Genomic DNA, 26,416 nt, shown 5'->3' with positions numbered 1-26,416 from the left:
GTATCGATAACATTAAGCATTAATAAAAATAAAATGTTATGTACAAGGTCATTCAACCTGGAAGCACTGGACGGCCGTTTCGTCCTACTGTGGAACTCCTCGGCAGTGCGCATCCACGATCCCGCTCACGGGATTCGAGTTCAGGACCTTTGGTCTCGCGCGCGAACGCCTAACCTCTAAACCACTGAGCCGACATTTAACGGTAATTTCGTTGACTATAAATAACTTTAAACCAATTAAATAAACTTATGAAATAAACACATCAGTAAATATTTACGACTAGTTTATTTTGAATATTTCATTAAAATCAATATGGGAAAGATATGAGATAGATAACACGAAATTACAATCAACAGAACAGATAAATTTATGGCTAGCAATAGAATCCAGGCGGAGTGTTTCGTCCGGTTTGAGATTGATTTTCTGGATCTACTTAAGTTCCTGTTGATGTTCACGAACCCAGTATCGTTCTCTTCAACCCCCCAACGCACTGACTACTTAACTACTGAGTTCAGATAATCGATCACTTATGCAACAAGCATAATACCCTTTATAATAATCATACAAGTAGTTTGCAGTCGACCTAGATACAAAGGTGGCAAGTTTATCTATTGAGTCAAACAAACTTCACTTAAACAATAATCACAACGAAAAAGAAATTATAGAAAAAGTTTATAACTTTTTTATTTACTGGGGTTAAAAATCTACATTGTATTCATCTTATCATAAGCAACACCAATAACAAACTTACTTTGTTCAACCCTATAAATAGGCACATACATACAAACAAACATTTCTACACGAGCAAAGAATCCAAAAACGAATTCATTCACCGAATTTATCCAATCATTTTAGAGTAGAAAAAAACAAACAATGGCAATACACTTAATCATAGCTACAATTCATTGTGAACCTACATTGAAACTCTCCGAATTCCAAAATCATATGACGAGTTTCAACTCTTCTAGAAGAATAAGTATTCACAATACAGTTAACAGTCAAATCAAAGAAGAAATCATTTCAGCATAACTATTATTTACTAACTTATCAGTTGATATAAATGAAATATAATCTATACTTTACTCAATTAATTTTTATTTTACAGACTATAATTATTCTTTTCAACAAAATTTATATCATATTTGGCAATGAATCAAAATCAATGATGTCTGGTTTATTTAAGACTAATAATGAAGTTATTAATAACATAAGTTTATCATCATCATCGTCACAGTATCCCAGATCTGATTATGCAAAAATGCCTTCTAATGATAATTTTATAAATTTTCGTCAATCTAAACAATCATTGAAGATGAATACTATGAATAATAAATTAACCAATTGTCAACTGCAATTGGAATGTTCTACTGAAATGGAAAATATTGATAATAAACAAATGCCAATAATGAATTTTTCAACTACTCATATTACTGGTCGTATACGTATACCTGTTCGTAGTGGAAGAGGACCAGCTGGACCACCTGGTCCACAGGGACCTCCAGGACCACAGGGTGCAAGAGGATTTCGAGGACCACCTGGTGAACCAGGTAGCTTACAAGGTAAATGGCGTGTTGTATGAGAAGTAATAAATGATTCACTTATGAACCAGAATATAGATCAATGTTTGTTTCTGAGTATGAACAGAGATTGTATATCATTTTTATACTAAAAGCTATAGTAGTTTTGAAGAGGTTATCTAATTTTCCGAAAAACGTTCAGTCTAATTCTATGAACACAATGTTTAGATCATGATGCTATAAAAATATCTGTGATATATAATTAGCAGAAAAAACTTACTGATCATCGTGAATTGATTATTAGCGATCTATCGATGACTGTTCACATAAACCAAGGTAATGCTACAAAATGACAAACTGCCACATGATGGCAGAATAACTGCCATTTAGTATAATGTTTCAGTGAGTAATTCATTTATATGCAAATTAGTGTACAAATAAGTGTGGTTAGAAATTACTGAGAGTAAAGTAGTATGACATACAAAAGTATCAGAACAAGATAATTCGAATTGAAAATTTCATTTTTTTGTTCACCACTGTTTAGTTCAAATATCTTTCAGTTTGAAATATTGTAGTTGTGTCAGTGAAATGGACTCTTTTAAATTGAAAGATTTTTTTGAACTAATTAATCTGGCAGATCAAAGTTCTTTATAATGTGGTGTGTGCTGTTGATGTCAACAGATTTAAGTAGTATGTATCGCCAATCGAAAGTAAAATACCTGGAGGTAGATTGTTAAGAAGCTCCAGCAAAAGAGAACGTGAACAGCGAATGATTGGTGTGGAAACAAAAGAACAATAAAGTCTGAGACGATTGATTGATATTTTGTAAATGAATTATTTACGGTTCTCAGATTCTACTAAGACATTGTGTAATTTCGTGTTCAAATACATTTGGTTGTCCCCGTTTGTGTTCTTGTTCACTACAATAATTTTTTGTATTGAACTTGAACACAATTCGCAAAATTTCAGTATAGCATTTTTATTTAAGTGAGTTTTTTTGGTATAGTTTAGATATTACCAACGTTATCGACAATATAATTCTTTGACTGTTAAAACGTGATAATTCGTCTTTTTCTATAAGGTCACTTTCACCTCAAATGTAAACACGAAAAAGTGTACATTGAAAAATTAGACTACTGATTCAAAATTAGATAACGCACATTGTGTGTACATTTTTAAGTAAACTCTCATTATGAGATTGAATAATCCTTCTTCATATTGTGTTAAAGCGAGTGCAACTTAGAGATTTGAATTGTTTGTGGGTTTTGTTAATCTGACTTAACATTTACCATTATTCACTTTAATTTAGGCAAGTGATATTATTCATGATGTAAAAAATCGTTCATCTCCCTACCAAAGAATGAGTATATCAAGAGGCAGCTCATTATACATTACTTTATAACTGTGAAGCGTTAGTTTTGCTAAGTGGAGATCTGAATAACTTGTAAGTAACCAGTCATAACGCTTGAATGTTATAGAATGATTTAGTGCGTAATAATGAATGTAGTTATAGATTAGTATTTAGCTAAATAAACTCGGTTGATAAAGATGAGTGTTCATCGACTGAAGTAGTTAGGATCAAGCCACTACCTAGTCGAATATATAATCCTTTTAGGCACAAAAGTAGGAAAGATAAGATAAATGAACGCACAAATTTTCCTTATCAGGGTCGTTTGCTTATAGCCATTTTATAGTTATTAAACGAGATTGGGTATATTTTCTCGGTTTTTCTTATGAATAGAGAACTTGAGGCAGAGTTTTCCACTGACATCAAACTAGGTTTATTATGAAATTAATAATCTGCTGGTAAATTAAATTGTTTCCTATTCCAAATAGAAGTATAAACTGAACTAGGCTTATGTTTTACGATAGCCAAAGCTTGATAAAATAGAGAAAATAAATCACTTCAGTACCCTATGATATTAATATGTCGTAAAAAGGTTTTCTAACTATTATCTAGGGTTCCTTTGCCTTTGTTGAACACAATACAAAATATGTTAGTAAGGCAGTATCAAGAATTACTTAAAATAGTTTTGAGGGGAAAATTAATATAAGCACATTTTGGTGATCTCGCATTCTATGATACGAATCGTTTAGTAATAAAGCCTTCATGACCGTTTTTATTATCATCATCTCAAGTGCTGACTTCTGTTTAAAGTAATCACAGATGATATTCATAACGATAATGAAAGATTATAAAACAAATTATTCAGCCTAGAAAACGTAATGTCATCGGAAACATTCACCAGAGACAAATAACATCTGTTAATAAATCGATTATGTAGATATAACTCCCATGATGCACAAATGGTTTAATAGAATAGATTCATTTACATTTCATATTTAGTGTTTTAATTACCTAAATGTACACTTCATAAGTGTAGCTTCTCAGTCTCTTCTTTCATATCATACGTAAACATAAAGAATCATTCATATAAATGGTAGTAAATTCGTGTAAGTGGTTTCTTTTCAAAATGTAGAACTATTTTTACCGGATAAAAATGGAAATTAAGTTAATAATAATCTCATTATTATTTTTGTTGAAATCAATTTACTGAAGGAACGAGTTGTATATACTGAATTTTAATTTAGATTTTGGTTGCATGGCTTTTAAAATTTGGCATTTGTTTCTCCTGAAAAAAAAATCACCAAGTACATTTGACAAGTAAATAAAGGCAGAAATATCTTCGAATTTTATAGATAGGACTTATATAACAATTTAAAAGAGTGTTTGTAGTTTGTTGAACAGTAATTTTCAGTGATGATCTATCAGCAATCGGTTCATGGTCTCAATCAAAAACTTAATAATCTCTACAACCCTATAGTGATAATCACCATGTGCTCGCTAGTGACTAGCTTCCTGAGGGAATTCTCGGAGTTCTAGTGAGAAGCCGTGACCAATGGAGCTAATCCGTGTCGGGTAGAGACAAATATCTCAGTCAAAAACTTAGTAAACTCCACAACTTATACTGATAATTTTTAATAGATTATGATTATAATAAATAGCTATAAAAGTGTTACAGTAGTGCATTATCCGAATCAATTTTAGAAAAGGTTGTAATGTGCACGCTTTAAGAAACAGTAAATATTTTATTATCATAACATATTACTGTGATGTCTTTTAAAAGATTACTAATATCCAGATACACACTACAGGTTATTAATTAATGTCATATTGTCCAGTTTTCGGTGATGATAAGTTATTTTTATAGCAGGTCAGTGATGTAACTACATATCTAAGCTGATCAACATTATAATTTAATTTGTTCAGGATTGAATAGTTTGAATAATAAGGTATTACCCTTTTAATTAAAGTTTATATGAAACGATATCTATCAGCATAGCTTATGTTTACACTTGGGAAAGCTGATATTTCTTTAAACAGACAAATTTGTATTATTTCGTATGAAAGCTACTATTTTTGACCATAGTGTTGAGTTATAAGGGTTATTTTCACCAAAAATGACATGACTTTATTCTGACATACAAATGAGATGATTATCATCGAAATCTAACCTACTTATAAATGTTCTTAAACGATTTCTCAAAAAATTTATTATTGAACGTTAAAGATAACTAAATTTTATAAATCATTAAACTTTTTAAGTTACTACCGTATTTTGATATACATAAGGATGAATGGTGGCTAGCAGTGGAATACAGGACGCACGTTTCATCCTATTTGGGACTTGTTAGCTGAATGTACCTGATCACTTGTAATCCTAAACAACAATGAGAAGGTATAAACAAGCAATACCAAGTGAATATATATATGTATTTCGAAAACATCTGTTAACATAGTGTAGTACTATTAAAAAAACAATCAAATATTTTAGTAATATAGAGTATCACCTACTTTGTATGCAGAAGTTATCAAAATACTATGTAATGTTTCGTGTAATTAGTATTTCAATTTCAGTCTTCAATAGTCAATCGTAAACATTAATCCCTATCAGTTCAAGTTACATCATATCGTATCAGTGATAAGAAATTAGTATGATACTACCATTTTTGAAACTTATTTTTAATCTTTGGACTCATTTATTATTTAACAAAATAGTTATTTCTTTCTAATTATATAAGTATTTATTTAATTTACATGAATGAGAAAAATAGACTACTGAAAATAACAACATTTCAGTAGTTATCATCTACATTGAAATTATTTATAGTAGTAACGAAGTTAAAGCATAAAGTCATATAAGTTCAAATGTCAATAGTGATTATTTTTTGTAAAATAAATAAAATGTTATTCATTTTGTTTTATTTAATTTAACTACTTAAATGACAGATGTTTATCAGTATTATATATGTTGTTTATTTGAATATCTTATCAAGATATCTAAATTTTTTGTATATATATATGTATAGGGGCATACAGTTATCAAAATAGAAAATACGAAAAAGTAAATGCGACATAGTAAAATAAAATTGAAATAAAGAATTTAATGTCAGTAGAATAAGAAATCGGTTAATTTCAACTAGTCTCCTTATTGAAAGAAGTCAGAACATAATTTCTATAGATAGAAAAATAAAGTATATATATATATATATATATATATATATAATCTCTCGTAAAAAGAAAGGGTAAAGTTAATTGGATAGTTTAAAACTAAAGAGAGTCAACATAAAGGAAAAATCTTTTGGTTTCCTTTTATAAAATTTATTGTCAAATAGCATTTCATTCAATTATTTGTACTCATTGCTTTATCTGTATAATACTTGCGTGTTTTCTGAACATTTCTGTTCAAATTTATCAAGATAAGAAGGGCGAGAGAGAGAGAGAGAGAGAGGGAATGAATGAATGAATTACCAAAAACATAAAGAAGAACAGAAAAAATATATAGGCAAACTGTCTTTACATTATTACAAAAATAGGGTGGATGAATAGATGGAAAGAGATTGTCTGATAAGAAGTTTTGCTTATTACTTATTTTGCTACTACCATTACTACTCTTTTTATTGTCATTTTAACTGATCTTTATAGAGAGAAGAAGAGATCCACAAAAATGCAAAGATATTTATATATGAATGTGATAGGAAATATAATTCTTATGCATCATTTACCAGAGTCCTAAAGCATTCATATGCTACACTAGAAGAAGCAATAACTGAAGCTGACCATAGAGTTTATTTCTTTTTTGAAGAGACCGTTATTATTAGATAACATCAAGAGAATAAGTACTGAAAGTTATGAATTATATAGCTGTTCTCATTTTATTCAACAGGTCTGTATGAGAATATAGTAAATAAATTACTTAAGAAATACTTTATAGCATTTTAACTTTGAATTGAAAGGTTAGAATTCACTATCATAAGACACTTGGAATTTTAATTTTCAATTTTGAATATTTAGTCATCCTTTTACGGAAATATATATTTAGCATATATTCCATATTTCATTTCTTCAACATCTCCATATGAAGGGAATAAACAATTTGTGAGTAATTATTCTGTCAATAAGTAAAAGCATTTGAAGTATGCACCAAATATGTTCTTAGGTTTCAGGGACTCTAATTTGGCTAATGACAGAGTTTAACATATGATCATTTATACTCAGATACTAATGTTATGATCTATACTGACTGATTCTATGGAGAATTGTGATTCTGTCTTTGAGTTTACGTGGTTACATCCAAGATATAATGTATTCTGATAAGAAAACCAAGAGAATATATATAAACCAAATATTTATTTTAAAGAGAAATACTCTATTGAATTCCTTCGGAATTAATTTGTATCATACGTCGATTCATAAATGATCCTAATATTCACAATCATGACAATGCTCTTGGCATTGGCACTCTTAATCTCACTAGGAACCACTTCAATAAAGTTACATTTGAGTCATAGCTTCTATAATTACTAAAAAAAGAGAAAATAAACACGATTAAAATAGAACTATTGAAAGATGTATTTTCTGTAGACTTCGTATGTATTCTGGACGAAAACTCTTTCTGTATCATTTACTATTTATATCTTATAGATTATTATTGTATTATCAAGCATAAACTCAAGTAAACTATACTCTAGTACAACTTATTCTAGCGATTGTCATTTATGCGCAGTAATATAATCATAATTAGTTTCAAAACTTGTTGATCATATAGTATTCTAACAGTAAACATCTGATGGGCTTATATTGTTAGTTATTTTAACGTCAACTGTATCAGTGTTGTTTCATCAAATTACTCTTATATCACCCTTTGAGTCTGTATCAGTTATCCCATTCTTATCTTAAATATAATCTCTCAATGAGTGAATTTAAGGAAAGTGGATTGGATTCAACACCATATTGAAGAATTACTTTTTACAATGACCATATGAACTTTAAGCCATATAATGAAATTCATAAACACATTCATTGGAATTTGAACTTAGCTGACTGTTTGCATACTAACAACTAACATGATATTTAACCTTTTTTCCCCATAAATTGTGGGACAGCAACATGTTTATTCCTGGACGAACATAAATAACTTTCCTTAATTCTAATCTTGCCAAAACTTTCAAAAAAAAACGTTATTATTATCAACTACAAAGAATACTTGATATTAGAAATGTATTACAAAACAGCTTATGGTAAACATTAAATACGTAGTTCAATAATGAGGAATTTCGTAATGGGACAAATTGATACGAGGAATAGAGGGGAATTAAAAAAACTTTTTTCTCGCTGCTTAAGTCGTTTCTTATTTATTATATGTAGATAGGTCTGAAAAGTTTATGAAATTATGATTTAAAGAAAAAACTCAAAAGATTTATATACCCTTTCTTTCAATTCTTAGTTTATGAAGGAGGAAAATATGTGTCCTTTTTTTCTTCTTCATTTTAAGCTAAGTTTATAGAAATTAAATTGGCAAAGTGATTCATTTAAAAAAATGGGAAAAAATGTATTGCGCAGTTACTCATCAACTTAAATACAATTATCTTAAATGTATTAGATAATAGAAATGGCTTTTAATTTGGATATGAATTTAGAAGGTAAAGTAAGTGCCAACAGATTTTTTTTTTATGGTAAGAAGGGAAAAAAAGTACTTTCTTTGTGGAATATATGAAGATATGTACATATAGATTAGGTACATAAACCAACTCTATTCAAATACTTTGTTCGTTATTTCTGAGAAACTTAGTAGGTATTTCACTTCTCCTTAAATCTTAGTAATATACAAATAAACTCTTCGTCAGATGAATTTCTTAGGATTTTTCGCATTTTCTACAGTGGTCAATTTTTTAAGGTCAATAGTTCAGTTTTTAGTCTACTTTGATTAAACCATGTATCTCCTTATTCTACATTCTGCTTATTGAATAATACTCTAAATAAAGTTTTAACTAGACAAGTTTATAATCAGAAAGGAGTTTTGTGGATATTATAGTAATTTAATAGTTGAATTCATAAATCCATTGGAGCTAAACCATCATAGAAAACCTGGAAGCACTGGACTACCGTTTCGTCCGAGTATGGGACTCCTCAGCAGCACGCATTCATTATCTCGCTTCTCGAGATTCAAACAAAGAACCTATAGGTCTTGCACGCGAACGCTTAACCTCTAGACCATTAAGCCGCCGTCCAAGTTTAATTAGAACCAAACGTCATTTATAAGCATAAGAATATTTAGTAAAAATAATTAATTACCATCTTTAAATACAACAGATATTTTTGTTACAAGCTGTGAAGAATATTATTTATGTTAATGAATATTTAATTAACATTAACATATTGTTACACCGTTTTTAATTAATTTCAAGTAGGTAACTTGAATTTGTTTGAATGCATTGAAATAGTTTGATTTGAAATACTTGAATGACTACTTATGTAATTAGGTTATTCTTATTCTTATTATTACTTTAAAATTGTGTAAGATATTTATAAAATTGGTCATTTATAAACCTATAAGAAGGAATACAATTACAAACAAAAATGTTTCATATAAGTTATATTCACTTATTGGGAAGACTTAGTAGTAGAACAATAAAAATGTCGATTTAGTTACTATCGGAAGTTAATTGAAAAATTTACTTTATAGCATAAAATTTACTTATTTATTTTAACACATAGATATTGGTACAAGGAGGCACCAAATACATATGCACCATACAAATCTCATTTGATATGTGTGAGGGCTGTGATGCTGACCGGGTGCCCAGACCGAAACAGGTGGTTTTCTTAGGGAGCCACACCCGGAGCCTTCGACCTGAAGGTCTGATCCACAAAGCCGTGGAGCAACGTCAGAAGATGCAGTCTCATGGTAGCCGTTGAAAAACGATTGCTTCATATGTCATTTGTTCCTTCAGGACCTTGGAGCCCATGTGCACTATTGCTTTGGAACCAGAGTTTTCCAACTCTCCGTGTTCACCAACCCGGTTAAAGCGTCGATCATTCGCTTTTCGTCCTCTCAATTTCGTAAACAACACCCTTGTCACGAGAAGGCAGTGAGTATGACTTCCTTGTCAGAAGCTGTATACGTGTGGCCATGTGAGGGCATTTTGAGAGGGAGAACAAACTCTCTCCACTTTCAGCCGTACCAGGGCATTTGGGGGCATAGCATAAAATAGTTTGAAGACATGATAGATTCTACTTTTTAAAGAGAAATTTTAAACAAAACATTCAAAAACGACTCGTTTGATATGTTTATATCATGTTATCTTAATCTGATATATATATTTTTATCAGAAGGAATTTGTGGGGATTTTACAAATTTTCACAGATTGAAATCATGAGCCAGTTGAAGCTAGACCACCATTGAAAACCTGAGAGCACTGGACGGCCGTTTCGTCCTAGTACGGGACTCATCAGCAGTGCGCATCCACGATCCTGCACCCCGCGGGATTCGAACCCAGGACCTACTGGCTTCGCGCGCGAGCACTTAACCATTAGACCACTGAGCCGGCATCCAACGGTGTTAATGTGTAACTTCAACCAATCCACGAAGTTGCGCCACCATATACCATTGTCTTCAGTGAGCTGATATCTCACAACAGACCTGGTTGTACTCCACTGGTAACGGCTTCCCACTAGAACTCCAGGAGCTTCAACTGACTCATGATTTCAATCTGTGAAAAAATATATTTTTAGTTAATGTTATTAAATATTCCAATGTGCAGTTGTAATTATAGAGGATACATACGTAGATATATATAAAGCAATGAAATAAATAGTTTATGTGTCCCTATCAAGATTTAACTTGATAATTTAAAAAAAAATAAATCAAGCATTAAAAATGATATGAATATATATTTACGATCTTCTATGGAAAGAAAAATTGGATTTCTGCCGTTTTGAGATCATTTCATTGAAAAGTCGCCTGATTGTAGAATAAACTAAATATTTCATATGAATAAAAAAAACGAAGTTATATTTAATGTATAACTGAATCAGAATACTACATGAACTGTGTTAAGTCTCTAATAATGAGAATATTATACAATATAAATTGTGAGGACGGTCCATGTGAAAACTCGAGGAATTTCTAAGAAGCTTAGAAAGAGCCGAAGATATTCTATCCAATCATCTTTTTGAAGAATATTCCAGAATCACTACATGTAGTTTCCCTATTGGACAATGCTAATAACCTCCTATATGTGGATTGGATAACTATAACGATGGTTTCGGTTTTACTAAAAGCTATAAATGCCTGACAGTTTTGTACCATAATTGACACTATTTGGAATAACACTCCTTGCACTTGTCTTCTGTCTTCTCATTTACGACTTGGGAGGGTTCTAGTGTTCGAGTGCTTAATTCCAACGCGACATATCAAGAATATAAGCTCTAGATATAACATAATTTAGATTGGATTTAATAAAATAAATGATTATACACTACCTTAATTTTTAACAAATAATTACACTAATAATAATAATTCAATATCTTAATAAATTACTATTTTCGAATGACTGGTACATTTTTTTTTATTTTCAAAAACAGTTTAATTAGTTTCTAAATCAATATAATATCCTCTCTCTCCCTCTCAATCTCTCTATATATTCCTAGGTAAGAATGGGAATAACGTTTTTTTAAAAATATCTTTTAGTTCTTTTCCTAACCCGTAAAATGTTTACATTATTATCAACTAAAAACAATTACTTTATCATGATCTTATGAATGAGTTTATGATATTAATTTGGAATAAGTCTTTTAATCAGAAAAGTGCTTTATTATTCATTATTGCTAATAGTAACACTTACTAATCATAGACATCTTATCTATTCATGTGTAATGGATGTTTTGTGACAAACATTAAAGAAAACAATATTTTTTTAGTTAAGGTTTTGAAAAATTCAAGGCATAATTTTATAGATTTTATTGACGTTTATAAAATTAAGTTGTCTTGGATTGTTTATAATCAGTGACTAGTAGTATAGTTCGTTGGTAAATGAGTAATTTTCAAATCCTTGTTAATTGATTAACATAATACTAGTTTTGATAGTTTTTTTTTACCATTTTACTTTTGATAAGGAGGAAGTTCTGTGATTAATTATATTTTTTTAATAGGTATATATTATAGTAATTTTATTAGTTGAGATCATAAGCCATTTGAAGCTAGACCACTATGGAAAACCTGGAAGCACTGAAAGGCCATTTCGTCCTATTGTGGGACTACTATTTGAATGAAGAATATTCTTTTTGATAAATTCTCTTCAGATTTTACAATTATATATTCAAATTAATAATCTAAAAATTGGTCATGTTTAAGGGCGAAGTGTATCGTTTAAAGCATGTGAATTTAGGATTGTCAAACAAAATAGAATAAAATTGTTACTGTTGATATGAACCATATAGAATGTTAATTTGAATCTGTATATATGTTAAGCGAAAATTTAAGATTCATGATCAGAATAAATATGGGTCAGATAGGATGAGAGAAATAATAGTGTAATTACAATCCGAAAAAATGTTTAATGGAAGACTATATCATGTGAAAAATTAGTAAGACGTAATAAGGAGGGATGAATGCGAAGTGAATGAATCATGTTATTGGGGAGATTAATAATGATATTTAACCAATAATAATAATACAAAGATTTGTGAATAAAGATAACAGAGAAAATTACATGTGACTACGAAAGGTCGTAAGCACAATAGTCAAATTAGGTAATTCGATAGCTAAGATTACTATTGATTAATTGCCCTTGAGGCTGGCCAGGAGAGGAGAAGTGGTTGAAGATATTTCTTTTGTACCCATAGCTCCGGTTGGCTATTACTTCATCCGTTTGAAGGACTTTAAGTTTGACAAGCTTTGGCAAAAAATTACTGACCCCAAAAATAATTGAAAACGATTGGTTTATACTGGCACAATGATCAGTTTGCACTAAATGGGCCAATATCGAGCTGTTCACTTTCTTCACCAAACCTATATATTTCATCAAAAATTTACCGATTTTTGCAAGTAATTTTGTTCCAAATCTACTGTAAGATGTCTTAATAAGTATACTTTTCAAATTATGTATAGAACAGAAGAAATTCATATGGGTGATAAAAAAAGTATCCCTTGAATAATTTATTTGTGGGTCGTATTTACAATTAGTTTTTTTCCTAAGTGTGTTTTTATATTAATGGTTGTAGATGAAATATAAGACAAGACCATTTAAAGACGGGATAACTTTGGATTTAAATGTATTTCTACTGTACTTGTATACCTTGGATTATTATCGAAATTAGATTGCTATGTAAACTGCTCACGGTTTTCTTGTCGTAATGATATTGATAATGGTTTAATTAATAATAGTGCATGTTAATCTCCTCAGAGAATAAAACTTTAAAGTACTTAATAATAAACTGGGTGACTAATTGGAAATTTATGATTGGGAAAAATGAGTACCATAATTGCTTTTAGCGAATTTAATCCTCATGTGTTTTTCATCATTTCTGCAGCCAAAATATCTCACTTTTCAAATAAATTACTTTCTTCGAAACTTGTATGTGTTAAGAAGTAAAATACTCTTATCATCTTCAATAATTACAAAAAAACCCCAACAAATCTCAATGCTGAATGTTCACACACTTTCTGTATTCTCATTCAAATTGCAGGAGATGCCAAAATGATCATATCGGACTCATTATCAAACCAACAGGTTTTACTCAACCGAATTAAACGTTACCGACGTGATGTTGTACACAATGCAACTACTTATGCTCACTCCACATCTACTTACAAAAGTGAGAACAACTATAACGATAATGGCATCCATGAGGTCATTGTGTTAGCTGAATTCCTTATGCCTGAAAACATCAAATTTACAGATCGTTTGGTTACACTTGAGAATGTATTCAGCGACTGCAAATTAGCCAATTATGAGACTGCATTAACTTTTCAACAAAGTACTGGACAAGATAGAGCAGATTGTAATGATCATTCGGATGTTATTGATCTACTATCACCAGTTGATGGTGTGCTTATTGATTGGGAGCATATGGATGGAATAACAGTGAGTGAATTTTGGAAGTTATTCGAAACTGTGTTATTAAATGATACGCTTAACGATGATTTGTTAGTGAATAGTCTAAAGAATATTGATACTACTCCATATAGTGATTCATGGAAATCATTATATTATGAAGGTGACGGTAAAAAATCATCTACTCAATCATATCCAGCCGGCAGAGAGGTGAAACATGATAGATACTTTCAGAAGCAAACATATTCACTAGATGGTGCATCAAGGAAACGGATATTGTTTAGACAGTTCAATTCAGCAGAAACACATTCGTTTAACTGGACCAATTTTATTATAGCATTGAACTTCTGTTACTTAGTGATTACGAACTTTTATATATGAGCTGATATATTCTTTAACCAGAAGTGTCAACTGTACTGTAGTTTAAAAAGAAAATATTATTAACCCGAGATTTACTTTATTTTCTAAGCCTTTATAATTTTGAACCACAAGGCTACAAGTGTTGATGTAAGTGTACTAACATCTTGTAACGACATAAGCCAACAAACTATTTTACACTTTATAAATGATTCTCACTGTAATTAATCCTTAATTCGAACATGTTACATTACTTTATTCTACTTTGAGAAAAACTTTATTCTTTGAAGACATCATACATGATTCCCATTTTTATTAACATCTAAATATATATGTTCATAATATTTTTCATGTCTTGTAAACAAGCGTTCACTTATTTCATGGTGAATATGTATATGTCATAAATAACTGGTAAAATAAATCATTCTATCAAATGTTCAGTGGCGAATTTATAATTTTATTTATTTGAACACATAAATAGCGGTAGAAAGGGGCACCGAATACATATGTGCCATAAAAGTCGCTTGATTTTTGTGTGGCCTGCGATGCTGCTCAAGTACCCAGACCGAAGCAGGTGGTTTTCTTAGAGGGTAACACCCAGAGCCTTTGACCTAAAAGTCTGATCCACAAAGCAGTGTAGCAACGTCAGGGGTTGCAGTCCCATGGTAGCCGTTGAAAAACGATTGGTTCATACGCCATTTGTTCCTTCAGGACCTTAGAGCCCATGTGCACTATTGCTTTGGAATCAGAGTTTTCCAACTCCCCTAGGTGAACTCTCCGTTTTCACCAACCCGGTTAAATCGCCGGACATTCACTTTTCATTTTCTCAATTTCGTAAACAACACCCTTGTCACGAGAAGGCAGTGAGTATGACTTCCTTGACAGAGGCTATATACGTGTGGCCATGTGAGAGTATTTTGAGAGGGAGAACAAACTCTCTCCACTCTCAGCCGTACCAGGGCATTTGGGGGCAGCCTATTTATAAGCGGACATGACAATTTTTGTTATACTATGTTATCTACTTTCATAATTTTCAATCAGCTTAATTATAGTGAATTCAATTTAGCAAATATTACAGTCAACTAAACCGATATTATTACTGAATTAATCCGCTTACATTTTAAGGGAGATAAATCGAAAATAAATAAATAAATAAACAAGTAAATATACACATATTTTTGTTTAATTCTATTAGTCGAAATCAGTAGAAGTAATATTTATGTCAATGTACACAAACAATCCATTTTTTAGCCTGTCGATTAAATAAATTAATTTCATAATTGATGAAAAGATTTCTTAACAAGATTCTTACTGTAATCATTTCATACATTATTAGAAAAAAACATTTAAGCTCTCATGTGCGAGACTGATAGGTTCCGGGTTCGAATCTCGCTAAGCGGGATCGTGGATGAGCACCGTTGAGGAGTCCCACAATAGAGCGAAATGGCCGTCCAGGGCTTCCAGGTTTTCCATAGTAGTCTAGCTTCAAGTGACTAATGAATTTAACTACTAAATTACTCAATTCTCCACAAAATCCCTTCTGATATATATATATATATATAAGTTAAAAAGACTTAACTACAAAGTATTGGTTTATTTATAATGTTTACGCTATATACAAGTAGATTGCATAATAAAACAATGACTTTTTCACAAGTTCAGTTATGAATAGTTACTTAAATATTTTAATCAAATACTTAATTAACCATCAACAGTAACTTTTTCTATTGAAGAGATATCATTATTATTTGTAATAATCTTGTTAGTACTTAAATAATAATGGATGATAGTGGTTGACATGTTGTAATTACGGTCAGATTTTTCAGTCACGTAATCTATTTTCTATTTGTTTATTAATGATAATTGTTTGAAGAAGTATATTTGATTATGTCGTAAAATATTTGAAAGAAACGTTTTATTCACCGAGATATTAAATGTTTATTCTTAATAATTTCTTTTACATTAGTTTTAAGTTGAATAGAGGAGAGGAATCATGAATGATTGCTGATGGTATAGAATTATTCCTGATCAGATGTAAGCCATATTCCAACCTAATCTCTGAATTTAAAAATGAGTTTGTGCGATTAACTGAAGTTTTCTAAGGAACTATTAATATCAGGGAGGTTCAGAAAAGTGTTTAATCAAAGCAATGTGCTTACGTGACACTGAAAAAGAACAAATTTGGAATGATCGAAACAAAAAAGTGAAAATATACTTTAGGAGTAAATTTTCCTAATTATTTTCGTGAACATTCGACTGAAAAATAACTATAATCCTCTCTTGTATAAAATTTGAAGAAAATAGGAATAATCTTTTCAGAAAAGTAAGGATCGTTAAGTGTTGTACATAAGTTGTTTTGAAGAGGTATTGGAATGTAAAGGTCAAGTGATTAATAATTATTATTTTTTTAAAATGTATTATACTAAAAAGATTACAAGTCCTACTTATAGCTACTTTAAAGTAAATTTCTAGATTTTCACTATCTATAGTATTATTACAGTGACTTGCGATCGTAAAACTGATCATAAAGTTTGTAGTCATGAGGTGTCTTGACAAGATAACTAGTAAAGTAAGCATAGTATTGATTCAGGGGTTAAAGGTCAGTTTATTAATATTTTACAAAACATCAAGTTGTTTCTAGATCAAAGTACAAACTAATATCCAGCTTAGAATATAGACTAGTTGAAAAGGATTTATTTGGTAAACCAATGATCTACTGGCTTACTGGTTACACTTAAATTACATTTTGAAATGAAACTTAAGGTGTAGAATAATGGTTAAAAAGTTTACACTTTTGTTTTCCATCATTTTCAACTGGTACAAATATACTATTTCTCTGCATAAAGTAATCTAACTTAACTAAGAATAATTTATTCCCGAGATGATCAAAGTTAAGATTCACTGGTTACAGAAGGTGATTTGTCTTTCTCTGTGTTTGCTTCAAAAACATATTGAGCTTGTTTATAGAGAATTTATTAATTTATCGGATGGTCACATTTATTTCCTGTTACGTAGTTCAAGGCGTTTTTGACTGTTGACATATATTTGTTTCCTCAGTGTGTTGTGCAGTGACACCAAGAGTTTCTAGAGTTAAAAAGAATAGATCATTAGATCAAGCTTTGGATATGTTTTTCACCCCATAGTGATAGTTGAACAATACAGTTTCACCATACACCAGATAGACGTATGTTAACCCCTGCCAAAATGAATTTAAATTCGAAGGTCAATTATCTTAGTGTGACTATTTCCACTGATCTTTCTTGGTCTTCTCATGTCTTATTGCTATCGAAGGAAGTTTTCCTACTGACTTACTACATAAAGAGGCTGTATGCTTTTGGGATTACTCGGTACTTACTCGTATGATTTGTTGATTCTTGCATATTATATATTATTCTTTACTATTCTTTATTATTCTTCCCTGGGATTTTGAGAAAGGACCTTGCTGTATTGCGGAGAGTGCTGAAGATAGTTAGCAGAGTGTGTGGTCAATCTTTTCAAATCATTATTAATTTGGTTGTGGATGAACATCTAAAATCATGCGAACTCCTGGCAGGTGTAATCTTATCAGATAATAACAATCTACTTCATTTATATCTTCCTCCTTGTATATCTTCAGGTAGAACAAGAAATCATTACATTCGAATCCATGCATGAAATTAAAGGTATAAAAACTCTACAATACCTTATCTAGCAAAAAACAGGTTGTTAAAGTGGATATAGTCAATAACTTGCATTTTTAAATATGTTTCTGGTTGAAAAAGTTGTACTCATTTTCTTTTGTTTTGAAACAGAAAACTAGTTGAAATATTTTGTGCTGAGAATTCTGTATTGTACCAAAAGTATAATATTAAATAAAGCCACTAGTAATAATAATACCCATTACAAAAGTGAATGACTATCTGAACTCAGTAGCTAAGTTGATAATAAGATGGTGTTTGGAGCAAAAAGTACTGGGTTTGAGTCCTAGAATGAATATTAACTGTAGGATTCAAGTGTGTCCAGATGACGAATCCCAAACATTTGTCCTAAATTCCATAGCTATCAACATCCCAACTATTTTATCTTAGGTTGAGGAAATGTATTTGAAGCGAAGTATCTTCTGTCTAGTAACATATAAATGTACTTTAATACTTAAAAAAATATGTAAACTCATTAATAGGCCTTATTGAATGTATAATTATTTCAACTCAAACGTTGACATTTTTCATAACCAAGGAGGGGGTTTAAAGACTTTTTTATTAGCTATAAAATCTGTCAGAAGACAGATTTCAAAATCAACATTATTGTAATCACTTTATATAAATTGTTGTCTATTGAGTTGCATGAAACAAGTATAACGTTAAATTATTGTTTATTGATTAGCAACGGATTAGTGAAAGTAAGTATAGTCCAAGAGTACTTTAGTGGATTTATTAATAAGAAAGGCTTTTTTAAGAATTTATTAGTCCTCTTGTGTAACATTGTTACAAGGTTCCATGATAATATTAGATGAACTATTGGTGTGAGTCTCAGCAGTTTGATTTCGAAGGACTACTGTGAAGAAATAAATAAACATACCAAGTAAATGAAAATTTCTTGAAATTAATATTTATCAAAATTCTACCATAGAACAAAGCTGTGAAGTAAAATAAGTAATTTTAAACTGATCTTAGTGTTTAGGATGAATAATTTGGTACCAAAAACAAAAAGCTATTTTATTCCTGAAGACTCTTTTGCGTAATTGCAAACCCTAAAAGATAACTTAATCATTTTTTAACCCGTGGTAACAATACTGCTATTTATTAAAAGCGCACTCATGTTGTAAACTTTTAGCTTTTAATATGAAATCAAGTGATACTACTCAGTTATGTAAAACGAAATAGATGAAGAGCAGTTTAGAGCTGCAACTGGTTGGTTGGAAGGAAGTGACATTAACCGCTAAGTTCATGTATATATATCAGCTATCAACAGGTTTCCTATACAACAATTAATTGTTAGTAAATAGTGACGTCAACTGGAATTTTAAGATATTGATTTATCCATTAGTCGGTTGATGACAGATAACAAATTCTAGTGTATATCAACTCGGAAAAATTTTAAGGGAGAATTCAGAGTAGTTAACTACTCATTCTTAGCAAGATACAAATATATAGACTATGAGGCATACTTTTGGCGATTAACTAACTCGCAGAAATCGATTACTATTCTATAGATTGTATTTTATTTCAATGTTCAAACAAGCTTTTTACACCACATTAGTGTAAACTACTTTGCGTATTATAATTACTTACGATTGTACAGCATTTTAAAGGTCTATTATCGAAACATTTAATTTTCAATTATGAACAAATGTTATCTGCTGAGCTTAAATAAAAAGTAAAAATAAACGAAGACTACAAGATTAATTCAGCGAGTTGTGCAAATTAAAACTTAGTTGAATATTTCGCCTTTACAAACTAGTATACAGAATCCGTAAATTTCATTCACTGATTCTTCATATATTTCAACGAACTAACCACCCACCACCACACACACACACACGAGAGTATAAATTCGTTTTAGTTTCTTCAACTTTCTTAAAGTCGATAGATATTTAATACAGAAAATAATTTATAGACAATTTCTTTTCTTTTACTCAATCCATTAACATTTTTAAATCATTATTCCAGTCTAACTGTCATCACCTATTTACTCTCCTATTTTATTTTTTTTTCATGTTTCTTCCGAACTCATCATAAACACGAAAAATCCATTTAACCAAATCAACAAACTTCATTTTTGGTAAGCGAAAAAAAAATCAAACGAAAGAAAGAAAAACAAACATACTAACAAATTTACTTATCTCAATAAATTTACTATTTTTACATAGAAAGATAGAGAGTGAAGCTTTTTCTAGAAAAAACAAACAATTATTACTTATGAGTAATAGCTATGAGTTAGGGACAATTTCTCTGTTCTATATTTATCATTCATATTAGAATGAAATAAAATTAAATAAACATCAATTTATAGTTTTTCACTTAGGCAATTATTTCCTGTTTAATGTTTCATTCCTATCAATGATAATCTCCTTTTCATTGAATATAAATTCATTCATAGTTCTCTATTAGTTAAACTAAATAAACTTCAATTTAGATTTTCTTCCTACAAAATATTTTTTGTTGTTGTTGTAAAAAATGTTGCACTTTTGATTTGATGTTTGTGTTTGGTAGTTATCCCTGATTATGTTAACAAAAGTGATCAAGTAATAATAGGGAGATCAAATTGCCTAAAGAGAAATATGTTAAGGGATATATAGTATATATATATATATATATATATTTCGTAAGTACGAAGTATTATATTATAAGATGAAATAATCATTACCTTTTAAAGTTGGTAGATTGTAGTGAATAGGAACACGAGTGGAAGCATTCGAATATATCTGGTGCACGAAATTACAGAATATCTCACTAACATCTAATTACCATAAAGTAAATAGTTAATTTACAAAATATCAACCAATTGTCTTAAACTTCATTGTTTCTTTTGCAAATCTCAGTTCATCGTCTTAGATTTCATTGGTTGTGCATTTTCATACCAACTGCTTTCCATTCTCGTTCTTTCCTTCTCGATCGTCTACTGAAATACATTCTATTCCTGACAGTCGTTATATACTATTTATGTAGATATAAGTAGTTCACACTATAAGATGAGTTATTGTCATGTTGAAATGTTTAGCTGTTGAGATGTCTAGCAAATGATTTCATATTGTCATGTTTGTATATTTCTTTTGGTTCAAAATAAGTAGTTGGATGCACTTATTAAATGGTTATGGATTGACGCAATTAAATAGATTGAACAGCTAATACATAAAATTTTAATGACAACAAACGCACACAAATAAGCAGAGATGAGATGCGATCTTCAAGAGAGTATTTAATCTCTCAAGAAAAAAAGAATTAAATGAGTAAACATTAGTGTGTATAGTATTTCAAGAAATAAAATAACCACCAGGAAAGTGTAAGAACTAGTCGGTGAAGTGTAAAAGGCTTAAATAATAGCTATTATTAAGACCTTTAACAGATCATAACATAAAATCAAGTTACTCCCAACATCTATAAACACATGTAAGCTGGAATCATAAACTGTATCGAATTTTCTTAACAATAACAGAAATTTGATATCATTATCAATATGAAATACTTTTTTAATAGGTACCACTGATCCCTTATGTTTTCAACAACGTTGAGATCTGGATAAATAGAACAAAGATCTTAAACTTCAGATCAGTGATTAATATTGATTACTTATAGTTTTTTAAATTGCGTAAAAATTATAAAATAGTGAAATGGGAGGTTAATATCTATTAGGTAGTAGATGAGATAATTACATAAATTAAAAATTTTGGTAAGACCGATCTTTGAAATCCAAATGGTGAAGTTTTTAACCGGATAAAATATGTAGTGTAATTACTTATAGTGATGTTTACGTAACAAATAGTATAGATAATTATAATAAATAATATATACTATCATGAACAATATTTCAGGTAATATGATTTGTTCATTTTAAAGAGGTCAAAACTCATATTTTAGAAACTATCATGACTCATTCAAATTTATTAAATTTCATGAGTTCATCATCAATATTCGTCAACAGTCGTAGATTAAAATGAAAAACAAACAAACAATTGTTGCTCTTAATTTCAACTATACGATAAATCTTGATTCTTTATTCTTGAACAGAAATAACTTTCATTAGTTGAAATCATGAATCAATTGAAGCTAGACCACCATGGAAAACCTGGAAGCACTGGACGGCCGTTTCGTTCTAATATGGGACTCCTCAGCAGTGCTCATCCATGACTGATAGGTCCTGGGTTCGAATCTCGCCGGGCGCGGGATCGTGGATGTGCACTGCTAGGGAGTCCCATACTAGGATGAAACGGCCGTCCAGTGCTTCCAGGTTTTCCATGGTGGTCTAGCTTCAATTGATTCATGATTTCAACTATTAATACTTGTTTCTAAAAGTATTCAAAAAGAAAGGTCCAACGAAATGATAATTTTCAGGCATAGTTCTTATTTAATGAGTTTACAAAAATTCCATTTAACCTAACTACCTTCATTTATCTTTATACTTCACTATAACATTCAAAGTGATCTTCACACATTTCTTGGAACATGGATTTACTTTAGAATAACAAAATGAGAATCATGTTTGGAGATCTGTGTATATCATCAGTTTTTAATACTACTTACAATTCAAAGTAAAATATTTGTTTTAAGAAATGTTTCTTCACAAAATTAAAAGTCATAAATACTCATACTGTAGTGAATTATTCTTCAAGTTCTTATGACAAAATAAACAAACCTATACATATATATGAACAAATAGAACATTTTATTGAACATTGAGATGACTATTACCTATGAATTTCCGAAATTTTATTCACATTATTAATTATTTACTTTCTTCTTTGAATGTTTAACCAACCTGACCTGGAGATGTTTAACAATATAATAAAATAAGAACATACAATAAAGTTTATTTTAGAGGGAAATATTGTTTTAAAGTGTAGATTGAACTTCATATCATAATAAAATATTAATTTAAAGAAATAAAAGGCTTCATTTTTGGTGTTGAGTTCAGTTGAAAAGAAAAAGTAAAGTTGTAGAGAATGTCATTAATATAAGTGAATTACAAAACTTGGTCAAACGATGTACTAAGCTGTTTATTTACAAAAAGATTTTAATAATAATAATAATAGGGTTTTAACTTTTTAACTATTTCACCCATTCATAATACTGACCAATTAACTTGGCTTTAGCCTGTACATAATTCTGTGAAATAATTAGAAGGTTGTTTATAAAATTGATAAATTATAGGTGAAATGGGAAACTAATGATCCTCCATCGCAAAGATGGGTTATCAAAGCGAGTAATGTTGACGGCCTTAAACCATACAAAGAAAATGGCGGGTTCAGGATAGTAAAATCCATTCGTTTGTTGATATCAGTCTATTAAAGTTATTTTAAATGCTTGATGAAGGATAACCTTAACTTTTAAGTTAAGTATTACCCTAGCATGGTGTCATGTTCATCTAGATAAAAGATCGTTAACAGCGTCTCTCAAGGTCATACCATACATAGTAGACAATGATCAGATTTAAACAGCATAGTAATATGTTTGATTATGTATAATAAAACTAGGGTATTGTTTACCGGTTTTAAATCTTGTATTTTAATAAACATCAGTTTATAGAAGAAAACCAGCTCGAAGTAAAAGTAAATTGTTTCGTTCATCAATGAGATCTATGCTTAAATTATTGCATGACTATTACAAGTAGACCGTAGAATAAAGAACACTTAAAAATCATGAAACAGCATATGAACAAAAATTCATTCATCTGATAAGACATTCTTTTTGTTAAATGCTCCACATTTTACTATCCGACTTTGTGTTACTAATGTGAAGTAAGTCCTTAAGAATAACTGGGAGTCTTTACTTATCTCAAAAGAAACTGAATTAAAAACAGCATACAACATTTAAAACAACTCACTGACTGTTATTATAGTTATTAGTTTCAGTTACCACAAGGCTATTTGCCATTAAGCATTTTAAGGATTAGTTTCACATCCAGTAAAATGTATAGTTTAAAAAAACAATCGTGTCAAAATCTAAACGATTGAAATCAGCCTCTTCTCTCTAGACGTTTTAACTATTGTATCTTAAACATTGCAACTACCTTCTAAGATAATATAAACGTCTTGCCATTTGCTGTTGTTATGTATTGTTCTAAGCAAAACTTTGTTTCATTCTAGCTAGTTGTTGTTAAAATAACCTGTGAATAAATTTAAGAATATGATTCTATGTACAGGACCAAACGTTATAATCACCTCATCGATTACATCACTTTGTTGTGTTTGTCTCCCTATCATTTTCTTTTTATTTACAGATATCAACTTAACTAAATTACAGCTGAGTAGATTGCATAATCAGCTACAGACAGTACAGAATAGAATAGCATTTTTTGCCGGTCTCGAATTTAATGTTGTTGAAAAACCATTGGACGAAAATCCTAAATTGATAATGAACAAAGTTATCACGAATTTGGGCAATGCATACAATCCAATAACCGGGGAATTTATTGCACCAGTAAATGGTATTTATATTTTATTTCTAGCCATTTCAGCTCAAGGGAAATCAAGAGTAAGTGAATAGTGTACTCCTGATTTTTTATTTATTTGTTTAAAAAAGGTCTGGTTTGTTAATGGCATTGAACTTGATAAAGATCATGAATGTCGAGTTAACACATATGTGACAGTAAGAATCACACATACAGTTACCCAATATCTAGAGATCGATTATTACCTATGAATTATTGTCACAACAGGACAATGGTGGTTGAAAGACTACAATATCAGCGATTCGGACTGTTGTTCAGAATAACGAATATTTTATTCTTGAGGTAGCATGAGTTTCGTTCAGATAACAGATATATGTCAGAACATGAGACGTAAAATGTAGAATAATGGCTTGTTGAAGATACCACCTACCTTTAGACACCAATAAACGTGGAATTTACTTAAATGATATAAGTTGTAAAATTTCATCAACACAGTTTTAAATGGGTATTTAGATAACACTAAAAAAACCTACCGTAATAATTCTATGGATGAATATATAGAGTGTGAACTGCTTGTTCATCGGCTTGATAATTTACTTCTAGCTTTAACAGTATCATCATATAAGTTTGTTTTGATACTTTTCAAACAAAATCTAACAGAAATCCTAACCAGAAATTTACTCAGATTAAAAATAAAACCAAATAAATGTATAATACTTTGTCATAAAAGAAAAAACCACATTATACCGAATATAAGAACTGAATTAGAGAAAATTCTTACGAGTAAACTAATGATGTATAATTATACCCTTTACTTATTCCTTCTCTTCTAAAACCGTTACCAGTGTTACTGGTTGAAATGAATGTAACGTGGTTTTTTATGACCATTTGAAAGTTATAATTTTTACAGCGCATTATTATGAACAAATTAAAAAATAATAATGAATCTTATTTTTGTTCAATTTGAATATTCAAATTTGAATTTCATTGTTAGTGATTAGAATACTAGAAATAATTTAAAATATTTTTCTGTAAAAAGAACATACAACACCCTATGATTGTTCTCCCCTCCCCTCCTTCTAGCCAAAACAAGTTGGTGAGGCTTAGTAGGCCCTTCTGGAGAAGCAGCTACATCGAAGCACGGCACAACTACCAGAGCGAAATAGCTGTTTTTGAATATATATATTTTTCTTAGATCTTGTCGTGTCTACTCCAGTAAAAATTGTACAATTTTTTTGTAGCATTCGTAATCATTTATGGGTATCGGTATAGTGAGTGATTAGCCCGGTCTCTACTACCCGGTTTACTGCTCACGTTAGTTCATGGGACTAAATCACACTATCCAGGAGGCACGATGAGAACGCATGAGTCAGGTTTTGTTATATAAACATTATTGATATGAGCTGTGGTAGTAGTGGTGGTTGCTTCAGTCAACTAAAGATATTTGAACAAATATTATGAATAAAAACCGTTTCACTGAGGTGGTAACCAAGTAGACTATTTCAACTTATTGTACATGAAATGGAAATTAACATAGGTTAAATGGATAACTTGACTAACTGTAATTAAGCTCATCATGGTTCGCCTGGTTAATTCAAACTTTCGCTGTTAATAATCTTTCTCTGGCGACTTATCAAGCTGATGTGATCAGTTATTTCGTTGTATAAGTTGATATTTACGGGGATCGCAAATTCTCCTCATGATAATGTGACTGGAGATAAAATTTAGGATACTGATTTTAGTACTGGTAATGGAAAGTGAACTAAGGATCTAGTTTCTAGGTTTCATGAAATGTTTTTTTATCATGTTAATTTCGGAATCTCAGTTCCTTAATTTCTTACAAGAAGACCAGACAGTACATTACGAAAATCATTATACTAAAACCAACTTGGAATAAATAATAAACGAATTTTCATATATGCGTTCCATTAAGCAGTTAAAGAAACCTGATTATTATTATTATTAGTTTTATTCACTATTATATTTTCGGTACAATATAGAATCCTCAGCACAAAGTATTACAACAAGTTTCCGTTTCTTACTTCTTGGTCGATCCT

General features: G+C 30.2%; 1 protein-coding gene across 2 annotated transcripts in view; it reads left to right on the top strand.

The window, feature by feature from the left end:
• C1QTNF3_1 (Complement C1q tumor necrosis factor- protein 3) overlaps window positions 1-26,416 on the top strand; it is a gene marked incomplete at both ends in the record, with an annotated part of 31,155 nt that overhangs the window by 1,661 nt on the left and 3,078 nt on the right. Inside the window, 5 exons of one of the 2 annotated variants that reach the window (XM_035730725.1) lie at window positions 1,106-1,559; window positions 13,549-14,126; window positions 23,120-23,171; window positions 24,189-24,442; window positions 24,491-24,556. In XM_035730725.1, coding sequence (XP_035586270.1) covers window positions 1,106-1,559; window positions 13,549-14,126; window positions 23,120-23,171; window positions 24,189-24,442; window positions 24,491-24,556 — 1,404 coding nt within the window. Of the gene's footprint in view, window positions 1-690; window positions 1,560-13,548; window positions 14,127-23,119; window positions 23,172-24,188; window positions 24,443-24,490; window positions 24,557-26,416 lie in introns of those variants that run through there. The other variant, XM_051208882.1, reaches the window with a different exon arrangement.

This window comes from Schistosoma haematobium, chromosome 1 (genome assembly GCF_000699445.3).
Source record: "Schistosoma haematobium chromosome 1, whole genome shotgun sequence".
Lineage (NCBI taxonomy): Eukaryota > Metazoa > Platyhelminthes > Trematoda > Strigeidida > Schistosomatidae > Schistosoma > Schistosoma haematobium.
This window is presented reverse-complemented; position numbering and strand designations above follow the sequence as displayed.